Raw genomic sequence first — 21737 nt, 5'->3', positions numbered from 1 at the left:
ACGGTATCGCAACTCAGCTCAGCACTGCATGGCTTGGCACGGCTCGGCACGGTACAGCATGGCTCGTCTGGGATTGGCATGGTGCATGACAATGTGGCACAGCACGGCATGGTGTGGTATGGCATGGCTGGCACAGGTCGGCTCAGCTTAGCATGGCTCGGCATGGCTCGGCACAGCAAGGCCTGGCACAGCTTGGCTCAGCTTGGCATGGCACAGGGCAGCTTGGCACAGCTTGGCACAGCCAAGGACAGTTTGGTTCAGCTTGGCTTGGCACAGTTTGGCACAGCCTCGGACAGTTTGGTTCAGCATGGCTCAGCACGGCCTGGCACAGCTTGGCTCAGCTTGGCACAGCACAGGGCACCTTGGCACAGCTTGGCACATCCCAGGACAGTTCGGGTTGGCACAGCACAGATTGGCTCAGCATGGCTCAGCACAGCCCAGCACAGCTCAGCATGGCCCAGCACGGCTTGGCTCAGTTTTTCATGGCACGGGGCAGCTTGGCATGGCTTGGCACAGACCGGGACAGTTTGGTTCAGCTTGGCTTGGTACGGCTCAGCATGGCTCAGCACGGCCCGGCATGGCTTGGCTCAGCTTGGCACAGCTCAGCACAGCCCAGGACAGTTTGGTTCAGCTTGGCTTGGCACGGCTTGGCTCAGCTTAGCATGTCACATAGCAGCTTGGCACGGCTCGGCACATCCCAGGACAGTTCGGTTTGGCACAGCACAGCTTGGCTTGGCATGGCTCAGCATGGCCCAGCACGGCTCAGCATGGCCCGGCACAGCTTGGCTCAGCTTGGCACGGCACAGGGCACCTTGGCACAGCTTGGCACATCCCAGGACAGTTCAGTTTGGCACAGCACAGCTTGGCTCAGCTTGGCACGTCACAGGGCACCTTGGCACGGCTCGGCACAGCCCAGGACAGTTTGGTTCAGCTCGGCTTGGCACAGCTCAGCATGGCACAGCACATCTCGGCACAGCTTGGCACGGCACAGGGCACCTTGGCACAGCTTGGCACATCCCAGGACAGTTCATTTTGGCACAGCACAGCCCGGCACAGCCCGGCACGGCTCGGCACGGCTCGGCACCTCTCGGCTCGGCTCGGCTCGGCTCGGGGCGGTGCCGCACGGCGGGCGTGCTGCCGGGAGCTGTAGTCCCGCTGCCCGCCTGTGCCGGTGCCCCGGGGCCGGGGCCGCGCGGCGGCGGCGGGGGGCGAGCGGCGGGGCCCCGGGTGCGCTCCCGGCTCCGTCCCGGTCCCTCCGGGGGGCGGCGGCGCCGGTTGGGGGGGGGGGCCCCGGTGGGGCGGGGGGGGACCGGCGGCCACCGCGGGCGGGGGGGCGGGCGGCGGGGCCGGGCCCGGTGGAGGCGGCGGAGGCGCAGGTAGGGGCGGTGGAAGGGGGCCCGGGGACACGGAGAGGGGCGCGGGGGGGGGTCGGCACCGGGAATGGGAACGGGAACGGGGCCGGGCCCCGCTCGGCGGCGAGCACCGGGGGGCGGAGGGGGGGTGGGGGAGGCGCGCCCCCGGGGGCTGGGTGCGGGGCTGAGGGGGCTGTGGGGGGGTTTTGGGGGGTTATAGGGGGGGTATAGGGGGTTATGGGGGGGTTACGGGGGGTTATGGAGGGGTTATGGGGGATTATGGGGGGGTTTGGGAGGTTATGGGGGGGTTATGGGGGTCGTGGGGCTGGGGACAGTGGGGTGGGGGAACCAGGGGGCAGTGGGGGGCGCAGGGGGGACATGGGGCAATTAGGGGGGACAGAGCAGGGCTGGGAGGGGCTGGGGGGGCACAGGGGCAGTGGGGGGCACGGGGGGGACATGGGGAGAAATGGGGCAATGGGGGGGGACAGGGCAGGGCTGGGGGTCGGGGGGGGGCACAGGGGTGACAGGGGGGCACGAGCCCCTCGGGGTGCCCGGGATGGGGAAGCCGTGCTGGTGCCGTGTCCCCACTGGGGGTGCTGGGGGCTCCCCAAGGCCGGGGGGCTCCAGCTGCTCCCCTCTGGTTTTCCCAATGCCCCCCGCAGGGGCTGAGCCCCCCGCCGAGTGCCGACGGGAGCGGCCGCTGAGGACGGCACCATGAGGGAGAGCTTCGACGCCCTGCTCGCCCTGGGTAAGGCAGCGGCACCGACACCCACACCGGGGGCTCCGGGTTTGCGCCCGTGCCCGCCGCAGAGCCACGAGCTCAGGGGCCCGGACAGGCGGTGGTGCCGGCCCCCAGCACCGCTGCGGCTGGGTTTTGGGGTGCGGGGCCCGGGGGGGAGCCAGGAGCCAGGATTGGGAGCCGGAGCCACCCCGGTGCTGTCCCACGCAGGTGTCCCCATCACCAAGCCGGAGCCGGTGCCGCACACGGAGCAGGCGGAGGAGCCGCGCACCCAAGCGCCGGTGGAGGAGACGGAGGCAGCGGGCTGCGCCGGCTCAGGTGGGTACCAAAACCCTGGGGTCCCTGGATCTGGAGGGGCCCCCGGCTTCACCACGCTTTCTCCCGGCAGCGAGGCTGCTGGTCCCCAAGGCGGAGGCGCTGCCTGAGGGCGATGGCGAGGAGCAGGCGGGCGGCGGGGACGCGGGGGCCGTGCAGGGGCACGGCAGCCTGGAGCTCGGCTGCTCAGGTGAGGTTCCCGTGCCAGCACCACCAGCTCGTGGCAAACCCACCGGTCGGCACGGTGTGGGCACGCGGTGGGAATCACTGGGTTCCCGCGGCGGTGCCGCCCGTCCGTAGCACGGGGCGCGCCGACCGCGTCCCCACGGCCCCGCTCTGTGCCCCGCAGAGGACTGGCTGGTGCGGAAGGTGAAGGTGGAGGACGAGGACGAGGAGTGGCCGGCCGGCCTCAGCGCCGAGGCCCTGCTGGCGGGGCAGCTCCCGGGCAGCGCCTCCCCGCCCGCCGCGGGCGCCTGCAAACCGGAGCCGCCCAGCCCCGGTGAACCGGCGGAGCTGGGCTACAGCACGCTGCCCGCCTTCGCCTGGCCGCTGCTGGGCGAGGGGCTGGCCGGCCCCGGCGCTTGCCAGCACTGCTGCTGCGCGGCGCAGCCCCGGCCGTGCGGGCAGTGCGGCTCCCCGGGCCCCCCGCGCCCCTTCGCCTGCGCCCAGTGCGGGAAGGGCTTCGGCAAGAAGGCGCACCTCACCCGGCACCTGCGGGTGCACACGGGCGAGCGGCCCTACCCCTGCGCCCAGTGCGGCCGGCGCTTCCGCCAGAAGATCCACCTGCGCTCCCACCAGAAGACGCACACGGGCGAGCGGCCCTTCCCCTGCACCGAGTGCGGCCGCCGCTTCCGCAAGAAGACGCACCTGGTGCGGCACCTGCGCACCCACACCGGCGAGCGCCCCTACGCCTGCGCCTGCTGCGGCCGCAGCTTCGCCCACAAGCAGCACCTCCTGCGGCACCAGCAGCTGCACGCCGAGCCGGCCGACGGCACCGCGCTGCCGCCCGCCGAGCAGAAGCCCTTCCCCTGCCCCGAGTGCGGGAAGAGCTTCAGCTGGAAGAAGAACCTGACGTCCCACCGCCGGCTGCACCTGGAGGGGCGGCCCTTCGCCTGCGCCGAGTGCGGCCGCGGCTTCAGCGACAAGCGGCACCTGACGGCTCACCTGCGCGGGCACATGGGGCTGAAGCCCTACGCCTGCCCCCACTGCGAGAAGACCTTCAGCCACAAGCCCAACCTGACCACGCACCAGCGCACCCACACGGGCGAGCGCCCCTTCGCCTGCCCCGACTGCGGCCGCGGCTTCGCCCACAACCAGCACCTGCTGCGGCACCTGCGGGTGCACACGGGCGAGCGCCCCTTCGCCTGCCCCCAGTGCGGGCGCTGCTTCAGCTCCCGGCCCAACCTGATCGCCCACACCAAGGCGCACGCCGGCGCGCGCCCCTTCACCTGCGAGCAGTGCGGCCGCGGCTTCAGCCGCAAGTCCCACCTGGCGCGGCACCAGGCGGTGCACACCGGCACCCGGCCCCACGGCTGCGCCCAGTGCGGCAAGCGCTTCAGCTCCAAGACCAACCTGGCGCGGCACCAGGCCGTGCACACCGGCCACCGGCCCTACATCTGCACCCAGTGCGGCAAGAGCTTCAGCCGCAAGACCCACCTGCTGCGCCACGAGCGCACCCACGCCACGGCGCCCGCGCCCCGGCAGAGCTGGGTGGCCCCGGCCCCTGCCACCTGAGCGCCGGGAGCTGAGCCCCTGCCCGCGGGGCTGCCGTGCTCCGTGTCCTGCGCCGGCACCGCGGTCAAGGAGAGGAACCGGCTGCTCCGACGTGGAGTGCCCAGCTCCGGGGACCTTTGTGGCATCGGGATGGGGACAAGGACAGAGCTGCCGTGCTCCTGCCGATGGGGACAGTGCAGGGCACCCGACGATGCTCTTGGCCCCGGCACCGGGACGCTGCGTCTGGGCTCGCTGCCCTTCTCCAGGCAGGGCCCAGCGAGGCGGCTCCAGCACCGGAGCGCTGGCCTGTGGCAGGGCTGGTGGACCTGGGGCAGCAGGGCCAGCACCTGGGGGAAAAGCTCCCCGCAACCGCACGGGGGGCACAAACCCTGCTCCCAGCCCTGCCCAGGCCTGGCAGGCTCCCCTGTGGCAGGAACAATTCGTAAATGCCAATAAACCATCCTTTGCCAAGTTTCCCTGGGGATGTTGTGGGGCTGAGCAGGAGCGAAGGAAGCGCAGCGGGACGGCGTGCGGGGTGCCAGCACCGCGGGGCTGGTGGGATGCAGCAGAGCGTGGGGGCTGCGTGGGGCCAGGCTCCCACCCCAAAACCCCTCGGCTGTAGGCAGGGCTGGGGTTCCCGGCCAGGTAGCGGTGCTGCAGGCTCTCCTGGCGCCGGCCACATGCCTGCGGGTTGTTTTTTCCCCATCCTGCGGCGTGCTGAGTTGAATCCGCGCTTGTTTGCTGCTGGAAGGGGGGAGAAAACACAAGCCTGGGACCGCAACCGCGGGCGGGAGCCGTGCAGCAGCACACGTAAAAAGGTGCCTGGTGCTGAACCTCGGCGTGGGGCAGCGCAGGACAGGGCTGAGCCGTGCTGGCAGCATCCAGCTCCTGCTGGATCTGGCACGGGAAGGAGACACCGGGCTCCCCACCGGGGATGCTGCCCCCCACCCCAAATCTCAGCCGTGCCACGCGTTGCCCCATCCCCATCCCATCTCGCCATCCCTGGCAGCTGGTGACGGTGCCAGGAGGGCAGCAGGACAGCGGGGACGGGGCGAGCTGGCACATCCCCATCCCCTGGGTGCCCCCAGCCCCGGCAGCAGCGGGGGGGCTGGCGGTGGTGGTTCTCCTTTATCTCCCCGCTGCAGCACTGTGGGGCTCCCGGCTGGGTTTCCTGTTATTGCTGCGGCCGGCACGGAGCTGGCAGGGCCGGCACCGCCGCGACGGAAGGGAGGGGGCCGGGGCCCTGCCGCTGCCGCCCTTCCCGTGGCCGCCAGGCACCATCCGGCCCCGGGACGGGGCTGCGGCCCCCCGGAGGGAAGGGTGGTGGGGGGCTGGTGTGGGCATTGGGAAGGGGTTTGTCACCAAGAGGTGGTTGCGCACTGGAAGGGGCTCCCCAGGGGTGCGGGCACGGCACCAAGGCTGAGTTTAAGCAGCGTTTGGGCTCTGCTCTCAGAATTTTGGGCAGATCTGTGCGGTGCCAGGGGTTGGGCTCGGTGAGCCCTGTGGGTCCCTTCCAGCTCGGGATGTGTCTGGGGACAGCGGTCACGGCGGGGCTGTGGGCACGGCTGCGGCACGGGGACGTGACCGGGGACACCGGTGAGGGCACGGGGACGTGACTGGGGACACCGGTGAGGGCATGGCGGTGGCACGGGGACATCAGCCCCAGTGCAGGCAGGGCCGTGGCCCCGTGGGTGCCCGGCAGCCGTGGGAGCAGCCCTGGCTGGTGAGGGGTGTGGGGGGCTGGAGGACCCCCTCCATCCCTCTGTCCCATCCGTCCGTCTGTCTGTCCTCCCCTCTGTCCCACCCATCCCTCCCATCTGTCTGTCCATCCCTCCATCCCGTCATTCCTCTGCTCCATCCGTCTGTCCGTCCATCCATCCACTTATTCAGGTGTCCAAGTGTCCATTTATCCACCCCTCTGTCCGTCTGTCCATCCATCCCTCCCTCTGTCCCTCCTGCCCCTTCCTCCATTCCTTCCTCATCTATCCGTCCATCTGTCCATCCGTCCATCCCTCTCCCACCTCTCCCACCATTTATCTCTCCCATCCATCTGTCTGTCTGTCTGTCCACCCCATGCGCCCGCCTGTCCCACCCCTGGGATCACAGAACCACTGAGGCTGGAGGAGACCCCCGGGACCCCCGAGCGCAGCCCCCCCCACCCCCCGTGCCACGAGCCCACTGCCGTGCCGTGACCCTCGGTGCCATCTGTCCGTCCGTCCGTCCGTCCGTCCATCCACCCCATCCCTCCCCCCCCCACCGCCCGTACCCCCCCCTCCCCGATGCCCTTCGGTCCCGGTGCTGCTCCCGGTGCCCCTCCCCCTCCATCACCGTGGCAACGGGAGGCGGAGCCGAGGGGGCCACCAGGAGCCACCGTTCGGTGAGCGCGCAGGGGGGGGTCCCGGTGCTTGGAGAGGTGGGGGGGGGTCCCCGGTGTCTCCCCACCGCCTGCCCCGAGCACCCCACGGAGAGCCCCGGGGGGGTCAGGAGGGGGTCCCACGGGGGGGGTCTGAGCTTCACGGGGGGGATTTGAGCCCCATAGGGGGGTCTTGGGGGGGCTGTGCCGGTGCCAACCCTCGGGGTCCCCGCAGGGCGCACGGCGCGGATGGAGGCGCACGGGGAGAAGGGCGAGGAGGGCGCGGGGCTGCGGATCACGGCGCAGCTGCTGAAGGCCAGCAGCGGGCAGTTCGCCCTCGACTCCATCCTCCTGCTGCGCCTGCGGGGCCGCGGCATCGCCGACCTGGGCTGCTTGGGCGACTGCGCCCACCTGGAGTGGCTCGACCTCTCCGGCAACTCCATCTCGCAGCTGGGCCCGCTGGCCGGCCTCAAGCAGCTGGCCGTCCTCAACCTCTCCCGAAACCGCGTCTCCAGCCTGGAGCCGCTGGGTTCCTGCGAGAACCTCCAGAGCCTCAACCTGGCCGGGAACCTGGTGAGCAGCCTGCAGCAGCTGCGCTGCCTGGCCGGCTTGCGGCGCTTGGAGAGCCTGCGGCTGCGCGACGCCCTGGGCCAGCTCAGCAACCCCGTCTGCGCCGCCTCCGCCGCCTACCGCGCCGCGCTGGCCGAGGCGCTGCCCGGCCTCAAGGCCATCGACGGCGAGCGGGTTTCGGGTCGGGGCAGCGAGCTCTTCCAGCTGTGCCGCGACCTGGACGGTTCGCCGGGTGCCGGTCCCGGTCCCTCGCCTCCCCGCGCCGCCCAGCCTTGGGTGCAGGCGAGTTTTTGGGAGCCGCCGCCGCCCCGGCGCAGCTCCATCATCGAGGAGGCGTACAAGCAGTTTGGGGAGGTGCTGCAGGAGTGCCGCGAGCTCAGCCGGCGCGCCGACGACACCATCGCCCAGGCGGAGCGGGCGCTCAGCGTCCGCACGGACCCCACGGGCTCCTTCGTCTTCTGAGGGCTCCCGGTCCCGGAGCCCCGAGCGCCCCCATCCCAATTCCAGCCGCCCCCAAGGAGCCACGGGGCCGACCTCGCCTCCAAGCTGCTGCGGTGCCCAAATCCCACTGCGCTCCGGCTCCTTCATCCGCCTCGTTGTGCTCCGTGGGGTCCCAAGCTCATGGCACCCATGGGTACCCGGGCTCCCCGTCCCCCCCACCGCCGCCGCAGCAGCAGAGGAGCAGCTCATCCAAACGTCTGGCGGATTTTGGAGCTGTCCCCGACCCCCCCGGCACGGTGGGGATGGGGGCTGCAGGGCGGGGGGGGTGTTATGGGGCTGTGCATTAAAGGTGTGGGGCTGTCCTCGAGGTCCCCGCTGCTTTGTGCTGCGTCCCGGTGCATCCCACATCCCTCCTGAGCCTGCCAGGGTGCCAGACCCACGGGGGCAGCGTGCGGGGGGGGTCACAGCCTCAGCAGAGCCCCCCCCCGGGCACCCACAGGAGAGGGGACGTGGAGCCCAGCCCGCCCCAGCAACCCCGAGTGGGAATGAGAGCGGAGACCAGCAGAGGCAGAGCTGGGGTTTACTGGTGCGTGCGGACACTGCCTAGGCGTGGGGGTTTTGGGGTGGGGGGGGGGGCCGCCTGCAGGACGCCCCCTCCCTTCATTGCACAGCGCTGGGGGGGCGGCAGCAAGCTCGGGGGGCCGGGCTGGCCCCGGATCAGCATCCTTTAGGGCTGGCCTGGAAAAAGAGGGGGACAGGGGGGGAGCTGAAAGCTGGCTGCGGGACGAGCCCCCCCTACCCGCACCTCCCCGTTTAGGGGCACCCGGGGGAGGGAGGTGGGTGCCCGGGGGGGGCCGGGGGGGCCGTCCCCGTACCCACCGTGGTTTTGGGGCAGCCGCCCTAGGCTTGATAAGCTCTGGAGAAGGCGAACATGCCGGGCAGGTAGAGGGCATCCAGCGCCTTGCCGGCCTCCTCCACGGCCCTACACTCGGCCTCGTCGCGCTGCTTTATCTCCTGCGGGGCAGAGGGCGAGGGGGGTGGCACCGGGGCACCTCCGGGACCCCCATGAGTGCCCCGCAGCCCCCCCAAGAGCCCCCCCCCATAGCTCACCTTGACGGCCAGGTGGTGGCTGGGCGCGCAGTTGTGGTACTTGTCCAGCACTTTGGGGACATCGCTGGTGTCAAACTTGTAGCACGCCAGGCAGGCCGGCCGCCTCTGGGGACACAACGGGGTCAGCGGCGCTGCCCCCCCCCCCACCCCAAGCCCACCCAAAGTGTGGGGGGTTCACGGGGTCGTTTTTGGGGCCAAACCCACAAATCTCACCCGGTTCTCCACCGCCTTGCAGTTGTGCGTCCTCTGCGCCCTCTTCCTGCAGTTGGTCTGCACCAGGTTGACGCGGAGCTGGACGAACGTCCCCGAGGGGTCTTGCTGGTGCGGGGAGGGAAACGACCCCATAAGAGGCGGGGAGGGGGGGACGCGGGGGGCACGGGGGGATATTTTGGGGTGCCCACGGGGTGAGGAGAGGCAGGATCCACCTGGGTGTAGTGAGGAAGGAGCAGGAGGGACCCGAAAATTTGTGCTGCCCCCTGCCCCCTCCTGCTGCCACCGTCCCCGTGGGCGCAGGGACAACGGCCCCGAGGGCGAACCCAGCCCCAAATCAACCCGAGGCCCCGTGAGGGGTGAGCGGCTCCGAGGGGGGCGTCCCTACAACCCCAAGCCCCCCGTGAGCACCGGCAGCGCCCGGGGGGAGCTCTGGGGGAATGGGACGGAGCTGAACCAGGGCTCTGTGTCCTAACTGGGGACACTGGGACGGGATGGGGCTGAACTGGGACACCGCGTCCTAACTGGGGACACCGGGACGGGACGGATCCAAGCCTGGACATCGCGTCCTGCCTGGGGACACCGGGACGGGACGGAGCTGAACCGGGGCTCCGTGTCCTAACTGGGGACACTGGGACGGGACAGAGCTGAACCGGGACACCCCTGCCCAGGGACACCGGGACGGGACGGAGCCGAACTGGGGCTCCGTGTCCTAACTGGGGACACTGGGACGGGACGGGGCCAAACTGGGACACCCCTGCCTGGGGACACCGGGTTGGGATGGAGCCGAACCAGGGCTCCGCGTCCTAACTGGGGACACTGGGACGGGACGGAGCCAAACCGGGGCTCCGTGTCCTAACTGGGGACACTGGGACGGGACAGAGCTGAACTGGGACACCGTGTCCTAACAGGGGACACCGGGTTGGGACGGAGCTGAACCGGGGCTCCATGTCCTAACTGGGAACACTGGGATGGAATAGAGCCGAACCGGTACACCCCTGCCTGGGGACACTGGGTTGGGACGGAGCTGAACCGGGGCTCCACGTCCTAACTGGGGACACTGGGACGGGACGGAGCCAAGCCCGGACACCGCGTCCTGCCCGGGGACACCGGGACCCGGCGTCCCCGAGTCCGCTCCCGGTGGTGCCGTGGTTAATGAGTAGCCGAACCCCGCCGGCGCACCCTGCCCCGTGCCAACGGGCACGGCCAGCACCACCGGGACACCCCCAAACCCCCGGCGCTCCCCACCACGACCCCCGCAGGGGTCACGGGGTCACGGGTAGGGTCCCCCCCCCCCGGTGCCGGTAACGGTACCCGCGGGGCACTCACCCGCTCTTGCACCCCCTCGAGGGATTGCTCCCTGAAGAGGAAGTGCACGGAGCCCCGGCCGTGGAAGTACTCGAGCACCTCCCGCACCACGCGCCGCTGCAGGGGGGGCTGGCTACCGGCCACCACGGCCACCAAGCCCACGGCGAGGGCCAGCAGCAGCCGCCCCATCGCCGCCACCACCGCCACCGCCACCACCGCTGCCGCTGCTTCTTCTCCGGTCCCAAACGGCCCCGAACGGCCCCGCTCCGCCCCCCCGGGAGGAGGCGCACCCATGGGGGGGGTTACGGGGGGGTTACGGGGGGGGGTTGGGAGCGGGAGGGCGGCGGGCACGGGGTGGGGGAAAGGGGGGTGGGGAGGGGGGGTGGAGGGGGGGGGTGGGGAGTGAGGGGGGGTAATGGGGATAATGGGGGGGTAGTGAGGGGGTAACGGGGGTACCAAATGGGTAGTGGGGGGTAATGGGGGGTAATGGGGGGTACTGGGGGGTAATGGGGGGTAACAGGGGGGTAGTGGGGGGTAACGAATGGGTAGTGGGGGGGTACTGGGGAGTAACGGGGAGTAATGGGGGGTAATGGGGGGGTAGCAGGGGGGTAGTGAGGGGATAACAGGGGGGTACCGGGGGGTAATGGGGGGTACTGAGGGGTATTGGGGGGGTACCGGGGGGTACCGAATGGGTAGTGGGGGGTAATAGGGGGGTAACAGGGAGTAACGGGGGGTAATGGGGGGGTACCGGGGGGTAACGGGGGGTAATGGGGGGGTACTGGGGGGTATCCAAGGGGTACCAGGGGGTAATGGGGGCGTAATGGGGAGTTACGGGGAGGTACTGGGGGGTAACGGGGGGTACCCAGGAGGTATTGGGGGATAATGGGGGAATAACGGGGGGGATCTGGGGGGGGAATGGGGGTACCGAGGGGTCCCGGGGGGGTACAGGGGGATAACGGGGGGGTACCCGGGGGCACCCAGGAGTTATTGGGGGGTAACGGGGGAATAATGGGGGGTACTGGGGGGCAATGAGGGGGTAATGGGGGGTAAAGGGGAGTACTGGGGGGTACTGGGGGGTACTGGGGGGTACTGGGGGGCAATGAGGGGGTAATGGGGAGTAGTGGGGGGGTACTGGGGGGTACCCAGGGGGTATTGGGGGGTAATGGGGGAATAACGGGGGGGTTCTGGGGGGTACTGGGGGGTACCGGGGGTTAACGGGGGGGTAACGGGGGAGGACTGAGGGGGCCGGCAGGGGGCGCTCTAGCACACATCGGGCAACTCTATGGTAGCGCCGCTCTAGCCGCGCGCTCTATGGTGCCGCGCGCTACTTCCGGCCCGCCCCTGGGTTGGGGAGGGTGACCCGGAAGTGCTGTGGCGGGCGGGCGGGCGGGAACTACAACTCCCAGCAGCCCCCGCGGCGGGCGCGGCTTAACCCCCCCCCCCCCCCCTTCACACCCAGCCGGCGTCGCCGCCGCGCTGACGTCATCGTCGCGGCGGCGTCACCGCGCCGCGGCGACGTCAGCACGCCGCGGCGACGTCATCACGCCGCGGGACGCCGGCGGCCGTGAGTCCCCCGGGGAGGCGGCCCCGGGGCCGTGGGGGGGGGGGGGGGGCGGGGAACGGGGCCCGGGGAGGGGGGGGGGGGAGCGGGGGGAGGGGCCCCGGTGCCCCCCGTATCGCGGAGCCGCCGCCCTCGCCCGCCCCCGGAGCCCCCGGGCCTGCGGCTGCCGGAGCGGAGCCCCCGAGGCCCCCCCGCGGCCTCTGTGTGTGGCCGGGGGCGGCCCGGTACCGGCTGGGGGGGGTCGGGGGGGGTGATAGAGGGGGAACGGGGGGCTCGATGTCGCGATAATGGTACTGGGGGTGATGGTGAGTCAGCTGTTATCGCGATAGTGGGGGCTAATGGTGAATCCATCGGCACTGAGGTACCGGGGGCTGTCGGTGAGTCCCTCATATCGCGATATGGTCGCCCAGTGTCATACCAGTGGGTAATGGTGAGTCAGCCAGTATCGCGATAGAGTCACCCAGTGTCATGCCGGTGCCTGACGCTGGGTCCCCAGAGTCGTGATAGCGGTGGCTGATGGGTGCTCAGTGTCGTGATAACGCAGAGTAACACTGGGTGCTCAGTATCACGATAGCACTGCCTAACGGTGAGTCGCCCAGTATCATGATAGAGTCGCTCACTATCACGATAGAGTCTCCTAGTACCATACCAGTGCCTAATGCTGGGTCCTGCAGAATCATGATACCGGTGGCTGATGGGTGCTCAATATCGCGATACCAGTGCCTAATGCTGAGTCCCTTGGTGTCACGATACCAGTGGCTAACGGATGCTCAGTATCGCGATACCACTGCCTAGTGGTGGATCCCTTGCTGTCACGATACCGGTGGCTATCGGTGAATCGCTCAGTATCACAATCCCAGTGCCTAGCAGTGGATCCCTCGGTGTCGCGATACCAGTGGCTCACAGTGGGTGCTCAGTGTCACGATACCGGTGGCTAACAGTTGGGTGCTCGGTATCGCGATAGCAGTGCCTAACAGTGAGCCCCTCAGCGTCACGATACCGGTGCCTCACAGTGAGTCTCCCAGTATCACGATATCAGTGGCTAATAGCGGGTGCTCAGTATCGCGACACCAGCACCTAGCAGCGAGCCCCTCGGTGCTGTGACACCAGTAGCTCCCAGTAGCTCCCAGTATCGCGATACCAGTGCCTGGCAGCACCCCGGGCACACCACTCCCAGTCCCAGCCCTCGGTCTCGGCGAGCTGCCAGGGGCGGCTCCAACCAGAGCCCCAAAAATGATCCCAAAAGAGGCCGGGGGCTCATCAACCCCCCCCCAAAAAAAACACGGGGAGGGGTCCCCGAGGAGCCCGGAGCAGTTTTTGGTTTTTGAGGGCACCAATTCCGTGCTGGCCGCGTCAATTGGGGCAAATCCAACCCCTGGCGCCCCTAAAAATGGGGCAGAAAGGAGAAAAAAAGGGATATAGGGTGGGGGACCGCAGCCATCCGACCCCCCCCGCAGCCATGCCTGCCAACCCCCCCCCCCCAAAAAAACCACCCCAAAACACGCTCAGGGCTGCGGGGCCGGCTCGGGGACCCCCCCCAAACCCCCCAAACCCCCCAAAACCCTAAATGGGTTTGAACCCGGAGCCGCGGGGGCCGCATTTTATCCCCCCCCCCCGTCCCCCCCTCCCCAGCTGCAGGACTACAACTCCCGGCAGCGCTCGGCGCGCGGGCCGCGGGGAGGTTTTCCTGTAAACAGAGCCCCTGAACTCGGGCCAGACCCCGGGGCTGGCTCCTTCCTTCCCCCCTCGGAGAGCTCGCAGGAGGAGGAATTTGGGGGGGCTCCCGCCGTGCCCCCCCCCAAACCGCCCCACCGCGCTCACCGCTCCGCTCGGCTCCCGCAGGGCCCCCGCCGCAGCCATTTGGAGGAAGTTGGGGAAGAGCCGAGCCCGCCCTGGAAGCTGGAGGGGGAGGACACGGCCGCCGCCACCCCCCCGCGCCCCACGGCCCCCAGTGGGGGCACCATGTCCGCCGGGGGGGCTCCCCAGGTAGGTTTTTTGGGGGGGGGGGGATGAGGGGTCCCCGGGGATCCGCCGTGCCCCGAGGGCTGCGCGCGTGTGGGGCGGGGGGGGCCCGGCCTTGCCTTTTGTGCCGCCCGGCGGCCTCCTGGGGGTCGGGAGCTGCCCCCCCCGGTGATTTTCTCCCCCCCCCTCCGGTCACCGGGGGCTGCTCTTGGCCCCGTGTGAGGTTTTCCTTTTGGGGTTGGCATTTGGGGAAGTTGTGACAGGCGCCGGGGCAGCCAGCGGGGAGCACCGGGGGGGGGGGGACACGAGGGGAGCCCCCAGGGGGGGTGGAAAGGGCACCAGGATCCCCCGGGGGAGCTGCTCGGGGCTTTCCCTCTTTGGTCCCGGCCCTGGATGGGTGGTCCTGAGGTTTTTTGGGGAGTTTTGGGGTGCTAAAAGGGATCGGGGAGGGGAGTGGGGGATGGCTCGGGATCGCTGCGACAGCTCCCAGCGCCCCGGTCCCACGCCTCCCGCCTGGTGAAAAGCAAAATAAAATAATAAAATAAAATAAAATAACCAAAAAAAGGAAAAAGTGACCCCAAAAACGCTTCCCCTCTCTCCCGGAGCAGCCTGCCCACGTCCTGAACCTGCTCCCTTACCCCAGGCTGAACGAGGTGCCCAGGGCTGGCCATGAGCTGGATGCCGCGGGCGCAGAGATCCCCTCCGACCCCTGCACAGGTGAGGGGGCACCCGGGGGGCGCAGGATCCGTTCCTAAAACCCCTGCAGATGTGGCACGGGGCGGGGGGGAGGAGAAGGAGGAGAAGGAGGAGGAGGAGGAGGAAAACCCCCGCCCACGCCGCAGGCAGGTGGAGGCTTTGCTCCCGGTTTGGGGTTGGGGCCGCGCCGGTGGCATTCCTGGGGGAGCCTTTGAAATCCTACCGTGGAAGCGCCGGGCGGGGGCTGAGGGTGCCGGGGTGAGGCTGGGGGGGGGGCTCCGCAGGGGGGGCGCCGCGTTCCAGGGCTGGGTGCTCTCCCTCACCTCTCGCTGGAGCGCGCGCGCTGCCAGGAGGAGGGAGGCTGGGGCTGGGGTTGCTTTTTTATCTTTAATTACACTCCAGGCAGCGGCGGCTTAAAAATAGATGAAAGCAGCGCCCCGAGGCTGGGTTAATTTTAGCTGATTTGTGAATTAAAACGCAGGCAATCTCCCCGCATAATGATGTGTCTGCCGAATGCATGTTTTGCAGTGTGACAGTTCATGGTGACCAGCTCTTATCCCTTCAACCAGGCTACAGATTTTTCAAGCCCGGTGGCTTGTTCGGTATTAAACAGTCGGAGGAGCCGTTCCCCGAAGGCCAGACAATGCAGGAGGACAGCAAGATCCTCGTGAGCCCGTGTGCAGGTAGGTGCTTCCCCCGGCCCTGCGGGGGCTTCGCAGCACTCAGCGATTGACCCTGTTAGGGGATGTTGGTCCTGCGGGGCCGTTTTGGGCCAGTTAGGGGAAATTTTGGCCATTTCCACGGGTGGAAGGGGCTCTGAAAGGGTTCTGCCCCCTCCCCGGGTGGTTAGGGCGCTCTGCACGGCGGCCGAGGCCTCTGAAATGGATGTCTTGAATCTTTTTTGGAATCTAGTTGAGCCCGGGCGAACGAGCAAAGTGGAGCAGCCCGACGAGAAGCCCGGGGTCGCCGCGGGCTCGCTGGAGCTGTACCCGGCGGGCGCCGGCGGCTCGGGCCGCTGGTTCCACGGCGGGCAGCGCGCGCCCGAGCGGGCGGGCGTGGAGCGGGATGGTGCCCCCAGCCTCAGCCCGCTCCCGTCCCGGGTGGCCTGCTGGGCCCCCCAGCTCGGCAACGGCCCCTTCCGCTGCGCCCAGTGCGGGAAGGGCTTCCGCCAGAAGCAAAGCCTCATCACGCACGAGAGGATCCACACCGGGGAGAAGCCCTACCGCTGCGGGGACTGCGGCAAGAGCTTCAGCCAGCGGCCCAACCTGCTGACCCACCGCCGCGTGCACACGGGGGAGCGCCCCTTCCCCTGCACGCAGTGCGGCAAGAGCTTCAGCCAGAAGGCCAACCTGCTGGCCCACCAGCGCATCCACGCCGCCAACGAGAAGGCGCTGGCCGGGGGCGAGCAGGAGGACGGCGCCTCCGGCAAGCCCAAGCTGCGCGCTCCTCCCCGCAGCTACCAGGACGACACCCCCTTCGTCTGCCCCGAGTGCGGCAAGAGCTTCCGCCAGAAGCCCAACCTCATCACCCACCGCCGCATCCACACGGGCGAGCGCCCCTTCACCTGCTTCCTCTGCGGCCGCAGCTTCAACCAGAAGACCAACCTGGTCACCCACTACCGCGTGCACACCGGCGAGCGCCCCTTCGCCTGCACGCAGTGCGGCAAGCGCTTCACCCAGAAAACCAACCTGGTGACCCACCAGAGCACCCACACCGACGTCCGCCCCTACCCCTGCGGGCAGTGCCAGAAGTGCTTCAAGGACAAGGTGTCCCTCAAAGCCCACCAGAAGACGCACGCCCCGCGCCAGCGGAGGTGCCCGGGCCGGGGTCCTGCTCCCACCCTGCCCTTCGGGGCTGCCCCCACCCTGCTGCAGCCCGGGGGTCCCGAGCAGGACGCCGCCTTCAGCCCCATGCCGCCGCTGCCGGTTCCGAAGATCCCCGAAAACCAAGAGCTGTACTCGTGCACCGAGAAGGGCTTCCCCCCGAAGGAGCAACTCCTGCCCCACCAGCAGGCCCCGCTGGGGGAGCAGGCCTTCCCCTGCGTGCAGTGCGGGGAGGGCTTTTGCCCGAAAGTGGCCCTGCTCCGGCCGCAGCACGGCCCTGGGGCGGAGGCTCCTGCCGGCTGCGCCACCGGCTTCAGCCCCGGCCCGCACCTCCTGGGGCACCTGGGGGTGCAGCCCGTCCTCGGGGAGGGCGCAGCCCCCGCGCCGCCCACCCCCGGGGCCGAGAAGCCCTTCATCTGCAACCAGTGCGGCAACAGCTTCGGCCTCTGGCTCTCCCTGGTGGCCCACCAGAAGACCCACGTGGGGCAGAAGGCCTTCCAGTGCCCCGAGCACGATAAGAGCTCCGGGGACGAGCTTTCCGCCAAGTCTCCCCAGGAGAAGGATCTGGACGGCAGAGCCTGGCTGTGCCCCGAGTGCGGGAGGAGCTTCGTGCAGTACGAGCGGCTGGTGAAGCACCGCCAGAACCACCGGGGCCGGGGGCCCTACCGCTGCGACGTGTGCGGGAAGCGTTTCAGCCTCAAAACCAACCTGGTGACCCACCAGCGCATCCACACGGGCGAGCGCCCCTTCACCTGCGGCGTCTGCGGCCGCCGCTTCAACCAGAAGGGAAACCTGGTCACCCACTACCGCACCCACACCGGCGAGCGCCCCTTCGCCTGCACCCAGTGCGGCAAGCGCTTCGCCCAGAAGCCCAACCTCATCGCCCACCAGAAGACCCACTCGGGCAGGCAGCCCTTCACCTGCCTCGAGTGCCCCAAGCGCTTCAAGAGCAAGCTCTCCCTCAGGGTCCACCAGCGCGTGCACGTGGTGGAGCAGCCCCAGAGCGAGCCGGGCCCGGGCCAGACGCCGCCCAGCCTGCAGGCGCACCCCGGCAGCCCCTACCCCTGCTCGCTCTGCGGGGAGTCCTTCGAGGAGCACGGCGAGCTGCAGCTGCACCGGCAGGGCCACGCCGGCGAGCGGCCTCACGCCTGCGCCGAGTGCGGGAAGCGCTTCCGTCAGAAGGTGAACCTGGCCGTTCACCAGCGGACCCACACTGGCGAGCGCCCCTTCCACTGCGCCGAGTGCGGCAAGGGCTTCAGCCAGAAGGCGCACCTCCTGCGGCACCGCAGGACGCACACGGGCGGCGTGCCGCCCTCCTGCTGCGAGGGCACCTGCCCCGCGCACCGCGACCAGCCCGACGCCGGCGCTCCCCTGGGGAAGGGCTCGGCGCCGCCCGGCGTGCTGCTGCCCCCCTGCTCCCGCGGCGCCGCGCAGGGGTCGCTGCCTCGAGAAGAGCTTCGGCCGGGAGCGCAGCCCCCCAACAGGGCGGAGAGCCCATCGGGGGCGGCTGACATCCTTCTGCAGCTGATGCAGGAAGATCAGCACCTGGTGCCCGGCTCGCACCACCCGCAGGAGGCTCCCGCGGGGCAGTGCCCCTGTAAGTGCGCCGAGGGCGGGGAAGGGCTGGCCGGGAAGCCGCCCCTGCAGCCGCAGTGCTGCTGCGCCGACTGCGTGAGCCAGAGGCAGCTGCTGCTGAAGCCCCAGCACGACTGCCGCGCCGAGATCTGGTGCAAGTACGGCGGCTGCGGCAGGAGCTTCGAGGACAAGAGAGTGCTGAGAGTGCCTGAGAGAGCGCACGGCGAAGAGAAAACCTCGCCGTGCCCCAGCTGCTTGTAACGCGCCCGCGCGGGCTGCCACCAACCCGTCCGAGCGAGGGACTGGGCCTCACTGCTCTGGCACTACGGACACCAAACCTGCACAGGGGGGGAGCTCACGCCGGGAGCCAACTGCTGACCAAACGGGGACGGTGCCGAGGCTGAAAGGGGCTGACGCAGGGCGAGCTGCGAGTCGGAACCTGGGGGGGGCTCCCGGGACGCGGTGGGGGCTCGGGATGGATGGCGGCGGCTCACGGCGTCAGGACGCTCGTTGCGAGCACCCCGGAGGTGGCGGTGGGTGCAGCGAACTGGTCAGGAAGCAGTACTGGACTCGGACGCCGCGTGCGCGTTTTCTGTCTTGTTGAACATACCAAATGTGTAAAGCGGGTGGAGCTGAGGAGCAGGAGGCGCTGCCGGCGCCGCGGGGCTGCGCTGCCGGGTTCTGCCGGCGGCTGCCTGCGAGGAGTCGGACGGCGAAGGGGCGGCGAGGAGCCGAGGATCCTGCGCGGCGGCTCGGAAGCCGAGCAGGAGGCCGGGCACAGGCGCGTCCGCTGGGCCCTGCCTCCGGGCTCCCCCGGGGGCTGCAGTCCTGCGACGCGCAGACCCCGGCGCGGGGCACAGAGGGGCCTCGGCGGGCCCAGAGCTTCTGCCAGAGCCCTTTTGGGACTGGGCGTCCTTCCGCGGGACGATTTTGGGACGGGGAGCCGAGCCCCGCTGTCGGCTGCCCGCCGGTGTGGGCAGAGGATGTGCAGCTCGGCGAGGAGGTGAGCGAGCCGCCGCAGTGCGGTACCGGGTCACTTCCAGCCTCGTGGGGACCCCGCAATGAGGTCCCCGGGTGGCGGAGCTCGGGCCGGAGCCTGCGGCTTCACGGCTGGGGCGGAGGAGCCAGCGGTGGGGAAAGCCTCGGCGCAGCCGGGCGCTGGTGGTCACCGCGGGCCCTGCCTCGCCACCGCCTCCGCGACGGACCGCGGATAAGATAAGCGTCTCCTCCGAGGCCGGAGGGGTCTTACAGGGTGATATATGGGGGGGTGGGTCGGGGAATGTAGCTTCTGCTTCTGTTCTTGCTCTGTGGATAACCTTTCTGACTAGCACCTCTTTCTGGTACTCACCTAATTCTGCATAGAGACCCCGGGAGCGCCAGGGGGGAAGCGAGCGGTGGCTGTAGCCCACCCGGCGCTGCCCCGTGGCCACGCTCGCGCTCCCGGGCTGCAAGCGGGGCAGCTGCTTGGCCGGGCAGGGCTGCGGGGGCAGAGCTTTAGGGGTGGGAACCGCTGGCCTGCAAGCTGCTCCCGCTTGGAAGCGCGCTTGGCATTCAAAGGGGAAACGAATCTCCGCCCGCTGCGCCCCCTCGGGCGCCACGAGCCGCGTAGTCCTCAGCCCCAGCTATGGCAGTAGAACCCTATCTCGCTTCGCTCGGCTGCAGAGCCTCCTCGCTACAATGGTTTGGCAAAGACCTTCACTGAAAACCTTGGATGCTGTTAGCGGTGCCCGGGGCGCGACGCGGCGCTCTCCTGGGGGGCTCCTCCGCTGCGTTTTGGGGGTGCAACCCGGGCCTGCAGCGTCGGGAAACGCCTCTCGCCCTGCGGTGCCCCAGCCTTGGCGCAGGCCACGCAGGGCGGTGGTGGGGTCTCCATCCCCGGAGGTGTTCAAAGCGCCTGGACGCGGCCCTGGGCAGCCCCGCTGGAGCAGGCGGTGCCCGATCTGCACGGCCCCCGGCCTCTCTGCCCCATAGGGCTTGGGCAGATCCTGCCCCACGGAGCCGGTCCAACCGCGGCTGTGCCAGCTCGCCATCACACCAAGGGGACACCGGTACGGTCCCTGCCAGAGCCGCAGCCTCGTTAAGGCATTTTTAATTAACAACGCATCCAGGCGGTGGTGGCGGGGCTGTGCGAGGGGCGGCAGCTGCCGGGCACGGGGTCCCTGGCACCCGAGCCGTCCCCGGGCAGGGGGTGGGCGTCCAGCCCGCAGCGCTCGGCTCTGCTCTCTCCCCTCTGGCAGCCACGCCGCCCTCTCCCCTCCGCCTAGCATCACGCTCCAGCAACATTTCAGGTCCTTGCAATTCTATTTTTTTGAGGTTATTTAAAATAAAAGCTTTCTCACAGCACGCTCCTGCCTCCTCCTTCCCGGGAAGCGTTGCGCTGCGGTGCCGCGGTCTGCGCTGCAGGGGTGGGGGGTGGCCAGGGGCAGGCAGTTGAATTTCTGGCCCAGCCTCGAGCTACTCCCCATCCTCGGGGCGAGAGCTCCCCGGCCTCGTGCCTCCTTCCCCACCAAACCACCAGCACCAAGGCCTTGCAGGGGGGCTGCGGGGCAGAGCTGGGGTCCCGGGGCACCCCTCATTCCCTCCGTCCCCTCGTGCGCTCTGCTCCTCGCGGGCTGTTGCAGCTGAACTTGGAGCCGACTTCCTGGGTTCTGCAGCTCTCAGCAAAACCCTCGGCAGCGAAAGGGGAAATGCTGGGGGCTGTCGGCAGGGCCGGTGGGGCCGCGGGCTGGCCGTGCCCGTTAAAGCCAGGATTCTGCCCAGCCCTTTTCTCCCTGCCCAGATTCTCCCTGCCCTTTTCTGCCTCGTGCTTTGTTCCATTCGTGGGCCCGTTTCCCGGTGACCAGCCAGTTCTGAGAACCCTCTGCTCCTTCCACCGCTGCAGGTTTCAAATCAGTGGGAGAAAATGGTGTGAGAAAAACCAATATTTTGCTCAGACACGACCTTCCGTGAAGCTGTTTTATTCACGATTGCAAAGGCGGGCGTCCTGCAAGCAGGAGCACAGCACAAGTTCACCATAACCCTAAATCCCCTATTTTCCCAACACCTGATTTCTCCCATTTCCTCACCGGCTGAGTACTACTGGGTCACAGCCTACTCCACGCCCCTCTATACCTTATAGGCACAATTTTATTTGACCAGCCACGAATTTCTCATTTTCCTTTTTTTTTTTTTCCTTCTTCTCTCGTGACTAGACTTCTTGTTTTTACCGATTTCGCGCTGCTCATCCTGTTTTCCTCAGCCACCCTCCTTATTTTGGGGCAGCGGGCCCTTCCCCTTATCTCCTCACATACTCCCCACCGCCGCGCCGCGCGATCACTTTCGGATACACCACGAGCTCGCTGGAATTTTCCACCTTCTGCTGCAAAAACCCAACTTTGCTTCTCTTGGCCTCCCCCACAGCTCCACGCCAGGCTGGTGGTGATACCCCCCGACCCCTCCAGCCCCCGATAAAGATAGGGCTCATCCTGCTCATCCCTGCCCCTGTGCCGCCGCCCTGGTAAGCAGCAGCAGCCGCTCCGGGAGCGCAGGCGCTGCCGCACGGCGCAGCCCCGGTGAGGCAGGTCTGGGCAACGGCCCCGTAGGAATCCGCAGCGGCTGCCCCAACCCAACCCAACCCAGCCCAACCCAACCCACCCACGGCGGCGTGCGCAGCACCAGCAAGCTGCAGCCTGCACCCAGGGCCTGCTCCCAGCCGTGCCGGGACCCCAGGACCCCAAGCAGCGAGACCCCCGGCACAGCCGGCAGAGCGGGGCTTCCCCCGCTGGGGTCAGGGCTTCCCGCACCCCGCTGCCCTTTGTGCTCCCCGTGGAGGGGCCGGGGTGGCTGCTCCTTGACCCCGTGCATGGCTGGCACGTGGTGCCTTGGCTGCTGCAGGGCTTCCACACATCCTCGTGCCCCTGCTGGTCCCACAGACCCCTTCTGTGGCCGCACGCGGTCCCGGGGCTTCCTCCGGCCTCACCTCGTGCCGGTGCTTTGCTCCCGGCCACCCGCACCCGGGCACCAAGGGGCC

The 21737-nt window shown here is 69.1% G+C and overlaps 3 protein-coding genes across 3 annotated transcripts; 2 read left to right on the top strand and 1 right to left on the bottom strand.

Moving 5' to 3' along the window:
- The first annotated feature begins 1233 nt into the window (after positions 1 to 1233).
- On the top strand, positions 1234 to 20071 carry ZNF467 (zinc finger protein 467). The gene is made up of 11 exons (XM_072033976.1): positions 1234 to 1376; positions 2015 to 2100; positions 2302 to 2409; positions 2480 to 2596; positions 2756 to 4138; positions 11571 to 11675; positions 12393 to 12577; positions 13110 to 13658; positions 14243 to 14351; positions 14900 to 15013; positions 15243 to 20071. Exons 2-11 carry the CDS (start codon positions 2067 to 2069, stop codon positions 17987 to 17989), a joined length of 5451 nt encoding a protein of 1816 aa, XP_071890077.1. The 5' UTR covers positions 1234 to 1376; positions 2015 to 2066; the 3' UTR covers positions 17990 to 20071.
- LRRC61 (leucine rich repeat containing 61) lies at positions 6383 to 7845 on the top strand. Its single transcript, XM_038174492.2, has 2 exons — positions 6383 to 6496; positions 6708 to 7845. The coding sequence occupies exon 2, from the start codon at positions 6722 to 6724 to the stop codon at positions 7502 to 7504; it is 783 nt and encodes a 260-aa protein (XP_038030420.2). The 5' UTR covers positions 6383 to 6496; positions 6708 to 6721; the 3' UTR covers positions 7505 to 7845.
- On the bottom strand, positions 8047 to 10420 carry RARRES2 (retinoic acid receptor responder 2). The gene is made up of 5 exons (XM_038174501.2): positions 10133 to 10420; positions 8807 to 8911; positions 8594 to 8698; positions 8363 to 8497; positions 8047 to 8221 (listed from the first exon to the last, which is right to left on the bottom strand). Exons 1-4 carry the CDS (start codon positions 10403 to 10405, stop codon positions 8384 to 8386), a joined length of 597 nt encoding a protein of 198 aa, XP_038030429.2. The 5' UTR covers positions 10406 to 10420; the 3' UTR covers positions 8047 to 8221; positions 8363 to 8383.
- Positions 20072 to 21737: the final 1666 nt, after the last annotated feature.

Source organism: Anas platyrhynchos, chromosome 2 (genome assembly GCF_047663525.1).
Source record: "Anas platyrhynchos isolate ZD024472 breed Pekin duck chromosome 2, IASCAAS_PekinDuck_T2T, whole genome shotgun sequence".
Classification (NCBI taxonomy): Eukaryota; Metazoa; Chordata; class Aves; order Anseriformes; family Anatidae; genus Anas; species Anas platyrhynchos.
The sequence above is the reverse complement of the archived record's forward strand: the minus strand, read 5'-3'. Positions and strand labels throughout refer to the sequence as shown.